At 48.7% G+C, this 6,514-nt stretch overlaps 1 protein-coding gene and 1 pseudogene across 1 annotated transcript; one reads left to right on the top strand and one right to left on the bottom strand.

Annotated features, from left to right (window-relative positions):
- The first annotated feature begins 146 nt into the window (after positions 1-146).
- Positions 147-2,379, top strand: LOC119316063 (annotated as a pseudogene).
- A 503-nt stretch (positions 2,380-2,882) lies between these two features.
- LOC119318264 (probable E3 ubiquitin-protein ligase XBOS32) lies at positions 2,883-6,064 on the bottom strand. Its single transcript, XM_037592791.1, has 10 exons — positions 5,870-6,064; positions 5,679-5,738; positions 5,496-5,567; positions 5,239-5,414; positions 5,005-5,165; positions 4,835-4,893; positions 4,700-4,746; positions 4,473-4,613; positions 3,912-4,003; positions 2,883-3,649 (listed from the first exon to the last, which is right to left on the bottom strand). Exons 1-10 carry the CDS (start codon positions 6,062-6,064, stop codon positions 3,150-3,152), a joined length of 1,503 nt encoding a protein of 500 aa, XP_037448688.1. The 3' UTR covers positions 2,883-3,149.
- Between the last annotated feature and the right edge of the window lie 450 nt (positions 6,065-6,514).

The following is a 6,514-nucleotide window of genomic DNA, read 5'->3' as shown; positions in this document are numbered from 1 at the left end:
GGTGTCGCGTGCGGCCGACTTTGGGGAAATTCATTTTGGGACCGTGCCGGGCCGCACTCCCCGGTCCAGGCACGGCAAAATAAGCAAACAGGCCGGCCCACCAGCCCCTCTGAGTTTGGGCTGTTTAAAAAAAAATAGCACGGTGCATGCTGGCGAACAAGCCAACGGCAAACCCTATTCGGCGCTGAAGGCATCCGTTATTGGCGTTTTCGTAAATGGGCACATACACCCCCCCCCGTGCGGGGTGACCCATCTACTCTTTTCTGTTTTCCAAAACGGAAAAAAAAGTGTGGGTGTGTGTTACCGATAATGCTAAACATACAAAGAGTTACACGCAATTACATGCTGACTAGGATTTTTTCTTTCTAACTAACCACTCCCTCCCTGATTTTCACAGGGGTGGGCACCTCCTTCCCCTTAACCTCCAATCACAACCCATCTGTTTGTGAAACCCATGTAAACTTATGTATGTGTAGCATTACTCGTGTGTTATGGCTCAAACCGGCGACCTCATGCTTCAAACTAGGATGCAATAACCACCCCGCCACCAAATCTCACGTGATTACTTCCATATCTTTATTCTTCCTTTTTTTCATTTTTTTCTTTTTTTTTCCTTTTTTCTATTTTCTTTTTATTGGTTCGGTAAACTTTTTTCATATTCGTAAAAAAAATCAAAAAAATCAATGATTTTTTAACCAACTAAGTTGAACGATACCCAAGAGACTTTTCAACCTACATAAACTTATCCTACTGAATTTTTCTCACAATTCCTCTGTTGATGCACTACCCATTGATGCTTCACATCTAAAGCAAACATATCGAATGGACCTTTCTTCCAACTTTTTGGTAGGAAGTATCCCAGAAACATTTGGAGAAATCAATATGCTAGCCTACCTAAATCTATCTCATAACTCCTTCAAAGGCTCAATTCCAGGACATCTCGAAAAACTAAAAGGCTTAACATCATCAGACCTCTCATTTAAAAATCTCTCGGGCACCGTCCCCATGTTCCTTGCCAACTTTACTTACTTGACTACCTTGAACCTCTCATTCAATAGGCTAGAAAGGCAAATACCTGCGGGTGGTGTTTTGTCATATCTCACATTGCAATCTTTGATTCGGAATTCCGAGTTATGTGGTGCTCCACGCCTAGGATTTCCACCATGCCTTGATATACCACGCTCAAGTAATAGACACTTGCTATAGTTTTCACTCCCAACACTTACACTAACTGTTGGCGCCATTGCTATTTGTTTCTACCTATGGTTCATGAAGAAACTTAAGAAGGGAGATAACAACAGCTCTATTGATCCAATTGATGTCATAGGACATCAGATAGTCTCCTACCATGAGCTCATGCTTGCCACCAATAATTTCAGTGAAGACAACATCTTGGGATCGGGAAACTTTGGAAAAGTCTTCAAGGGGCAACTGAGTAGTCGCTTGATGGTCGCAGTAAAAGTTCTCGACATGTAACTGGAGCAGGCCAGCCGAAGTTTTGACTCCGAGTGTCAAGTGCTTCACATGGTGCGAAACCGCAACCTGATAAAGATACTCAGCACGTGTTCCAACCTTGACTTTAGAGCACTAGTGCTTCAGTACATGCCAAATGGTAGCTTGGAGATGCTCCTACACCAGTCTCAGAGTTCATGCCGCCTAGGGTTCCTTGAGAGACTAGGCATCATGCTCAACGTGTCCATGGCAATGGAGTACCTCCATCACGATCACAATGAGTTGATCTTGCACCATGACTTGAAGCCTAGCAACATGCTATTTGACGAGGAGATGGGGGCGCACGTAGCGGACTTTGGCATTGCAAGGTTAATTCTAGAGGACAACTGCACGACATGTGCGAGCATGCCTGGAACAGTTGGGTACATGGCACCAAGTACCTAATCAGCCACCTCTTGTTATCATGCTCAATCAACCACTTATAGATTATGTATCCACCTAAATCAATATGGTTGAGTGACTAATTTCCATTTACGGTTTTATTGCGCAGAGTACGGGTCTCTCGAAAAAGCATCGCGGAAGAGCGACGTGTTCAGCTACGGAATCATGCTTCTTGAAGTCTTCACCGGGAGGAGACCCACGGACGCCATGTTCGGCGCACAGTTGACCCTCCGGCAGTGGGTCCCTTAGGCATTCCCCGCGGAGCTTCTTCGGGTCGTGGGCGGCCAACTACTGCAAGGATCCTGCCTTTCTGGCGGAAGCTTGGACGATGACCTTCTCGCGCCCGTGTTGGAGCTAGGTTTGCTTTGATCCAGCGACTCGGCTGACCAGAGGATGACGATGTGCGATGTGGTCGTGGCGCCGAAGAAGATCAAAGCCGAGCACGCCAAACGGACGGCAACGATTCCGTGTAGTGTTGTAGGGTGATTGATCTCCGGTCACTCATTCACAGCCTCGCAGCCCGGCCGTTATGCCTGGACGTGCACGCGGCTCTTAAAATACGCAAAAGTGACTTGAGAAATATAAAATCTGTGGAGAAGTTCCTGCAGCCAGGTTTCCATCATGCGAACCACCTCGGCCAAATCAGTTCATCGGGGCAACGCCATCATTCTTCTACACCTGTAATGTCGGAGGACCAGCAGTGTACTATTCTAATCATAATCACAAAGGAAAGATCGGAATTGTACCAGTATCTCCAATGAACTCTTCTTGATGACAGCAGCAACAGGAAAGCATGGCAACAATCATAAACAAGTGCTCCGGCAGACGGCAGTACGTGCAGCGCAGCACATGGAGATGGAGAGGACGACGGACAGTTACCGGAGCCACCAAAAGCACTGCAACATAAAACATGCAGGGCTGTACCAACGGCGACCAGCGCCGCCCGCCCCTCCCTTTGTGCCGGCCACTCGCAGCCATTCAACCACCGGTTCAAACAAAAGCAATGCCACTGCATCCCAATCGCTCGCCCAAAAAGCACAAGGTTATTTACAAACCCATGTAGGTAGGAATAGTTCCATTTCCATATGTTGCTACAAATCTACTCATGATATGATAGACACCAACAGGGGAGGGATTTCGACCGCCCCGCCGCGGTAAAAATAGATAGGAGGGGGGCAGCCAGCCAAACTAACAGGCAAAATGTGACACCCTTTCGAAAAAAGCCGCAAAAACTGGCAGAAACCGGATGGTGTTCATCAGCTGCTGGTGGCGACGATGGGGCTGAATGTCACGGGCCACGCCCCTCGCCGGTTGGTCTCGCCGTGGGACGCCGACCGGCCCAGGCTCGACCCGAACCGCGAGCACCGGATGAGGCACGGGTTGGTGTCCATGGCGCCCATGCAGAACGACGGGTTCAGCTTCATCGCCTGGCAGCTCAGGGACCGGAACGACGACGACCCCATCGGCGGCATGCGCATGCCCCCGCCGCAGTGGAGCTCGCTGCTGGCCCGGTACGGATGGCCTCCACCAGGGGCCGCCGAGTCGGAGCTCACCGCCGGGCACGTCGCGCAGAACGACAGCGAGAGGCTGTTCCGAGGGAGCTGCTCCCTTATCGGGCTCGTGCCGGGGAGCGCCGCGAAGGAGGTGATCGGGTGCCGGCAGAGCGGGCACGGTATGGCGCCCGCGGGGTTCGCCGACGTGTAGCTGGTCGAGCAGAGGTACAGGGCGCATCTGGTGCAGAACTCATGCTTGCATCCTGCACAGGTGAAAAGGCTCGCAGTCATTAACCGAAAGCAAGACAACATGCTTACTTTTGTACTCCCTGCGGTTGTTGAGTTACCAAGTGGATATGTGCCAGAACATAAAGTGTGAGCTGATTGATGAACTTCATATGGCACTCATGCTACAAGTACTTTGATGTCCTTTTGTTGAAGATGAAATCATTTCCCGTAATCTGACAGTTTGCTTAAGCTATAATAGCATGTGAGTAAGATGTACGGCTATATTTCACTGCATACCTTCTGCAGCAACAGAGCAGCTCCCATCTAAGCAGACGGCACATGGGTCAATACATACAGGTGACTTGTTTAGGTACCTCCAACCACACTCCCTACAAAGCAAATAGACACCTAACCATCAGATGTTACCACTAACCACAATAAACACTGGACAGTAGTTTAATATGGGAGTGTCAAAAAAAATAGAAGCCACAATCTTCATGTTTCCAGGGTTAGGGACAACATAGCAGCCTGATCATACTATAAGAGACCAATAATTATGCAAGTCAATAATACATATATGAACAGCAACAGATGACAACTTATAGGAAATAATGTTCATTTCTCTATTACATTTTTTCAAACGCAGACTACAGAAAAGGGAAGATAACCTATTTAGCAGCAGACTTTCTTGTTTTCGATAATGGAGACATTGTGCCCGGCCTTCTCAATCAAAGATACGGACAGCCTCAAAAACTTATTGCATACTTCTTCTAGAGCTAAACAAACTCAATTTGCACATGAGCAGGCCAACTGGAAAGCAGAAAGTTCAGCTTTTTGCAAGATTTAGTACGCACTGACCTGGCAATGTTCATGATACTCATAAGTGGGAGGCACAAATATGGAGAAGGAAGAGTACGTATTTGACCCCCTGGCTCATTACTCAAAATTTCCTCAATAGAGTTTCTATGCCATGACTGAGCTACCATTAATGGTGTTGAGCTGCATAGGGCAAATGAACAACCAAATCATAATGAGTTCAAAAGGACTGACAATTCTTTGTATGTAGAATAAATTCAAAATCATACCCACTAGCATTTTTGGCAGCAAGGTTGGCTCCTCGAGCAATAAGAAGCTGCATTCAACAGTGCATGGTTAGCGGATATTGAGAAAATCATCATACATCTAAACAGCAAAGTTGCCTTCAGATTAGCAGAACATACTTGACAACATACAGCATTTCCACCACACGCAGCATAATGAAGTGGGGTGCTACCTGATCCTGTCAGATGAAAGCAAATGAATTTAGAAGTTCTAACACCATCATATATGCATTGAAGTATAAAGCTGAAAAATACCTATTGAGTTGAACAGAAAAACAGTTGTGAAATACCTATAAGGTCGATAGTTGTTCCATCTTCAATGGTGACCTCAGAAACAGATGCTCCCAGGTCCAATAACAACTGTACACACTCTACATGGCCATTTAACGCTGCCATATGAAGCGGGGTTAGGCCTCCATCTGCCTTCCAGTTTACCATCTTGACCAAACCACTGCCAAGACAGGTATGTCACTGCATGATTCATTTAAGAAATAAATGAGAAACAAGGAATGGACCCAACATACTCATCATCAAAATCAGCATCTGAAACTTCCTCAGACGATCTGTGATTCGTCTGGTTTAAGAAGTTTGGGATGCTTGGCACATAATCTGCAAGCACGAGACGAAGGCACCGGGCATGACCATGCAGTGCAGCAAAATGGATAGCAGTCCCGCCATTCAAATAATCTGTCCTGTGGATCTGAAAGACATTTCGCCGCCTCAGGACTACATATCCAAGCAGTAAAATGAATAGCAGTGAAACAGCAAGAAAAATGCTCACATTTGCATTGAAGAGCATCAGTGTCTGAACAACCTCCCAGTGGCCATATTGGCAGGCTTGCATCAGAGCAGTCTACACATAATCAGAAACATACAGGATTCAGTACAGGTTACTGACCAACTTCATCTCCGATGTCGAACTGAATGAAAATTACAAAAATGCACTAGCAGAGATTGAGTTTACCTGCCCCCTATAATTCCTGAGGTTGATCTCCACGCCGGATTCGAGCAACAGAGAAACAATCTAGACATGGGAACAGCAACAGACAAATGTGAGTGTGGTTCCTTTGCCCAATCAGCACAAATTGTCAACAAGTTCTTTTGAATGCATAAGTGTCAACATTTTAGCCAGTCTGGAAGACAAAATGACATTACCTCATGGTGACCCTGCGCCGCGGCGTAGTGCAGCGGCGAGTTGCGGCCGCCGAATGTGGAGTAGCGGGCCAGCCGGGGGTTGTACTCGAGGAGCGCGCGCGCCTCCTGCAGGTCGCCGTCCCGGGCAGCGGAGACGAGGCGCTCGCCGGAGGCCGAGCACCCGAAGGAGTTGCCCACGAGGCTGAGGAACCCCATGGATGCCCAAAGACGCGGTCTTCACGGCCAGAGCACCTTTCCTTTGGCGCACGGGAAGGCCTCGTATCAAATGCTCCCCGAATTCCTCAAAAATCAGGGGGGCGCCGTTGGGGAAAGATGGCAAGAACCCGCCGTCCCCAAGAACCGCCGGGGTGGCTCGCTGGTCCCGATCGAGGAGAGCGGGACCGAGACCGGCAATTCCCCTCCGAATCAGCCCCAAATCCCGGCAAGAAAAGCAGGAGACCGGAGGGGGAATCACTGGCGGACGCCGCCTCGATCCTCAGAGCGCCCGCCCGCCCGCGATTCCAGCGATGGGGGGATGGATGTGGGGGGCGATTTGCACGAACGCGGGCTTGCAATTCGGCGAGGGCGAGGCAGGTGGACGGAATAAATGATCTGATGGAGACGGCGACGTCGACGAGATGCAGTGCGGAGGGTGGTGGTGGCAGG

This window comes from Triticum dicoccoides, chromosome 6A, assembly GCF_002162155.2.
Source record: "Triticum dicoccoides isolate Atlit2015 ecotype Zavitan chromosome 6A, WEW_v2.0, whole genome shotgun sequence".
Classification (NCBI taxonomy): domain Eukaryota; kingdom Viridiplantae; phylum Streptophyta; class Magnoliopsida; order Poales; family Poaceae; genus Triticum; species Triticum dicoccoides.
Note: the sequence above shows the minus strand (reverse complement) of the source record. Positions and strands in the feature narration are given on the sequence as shown.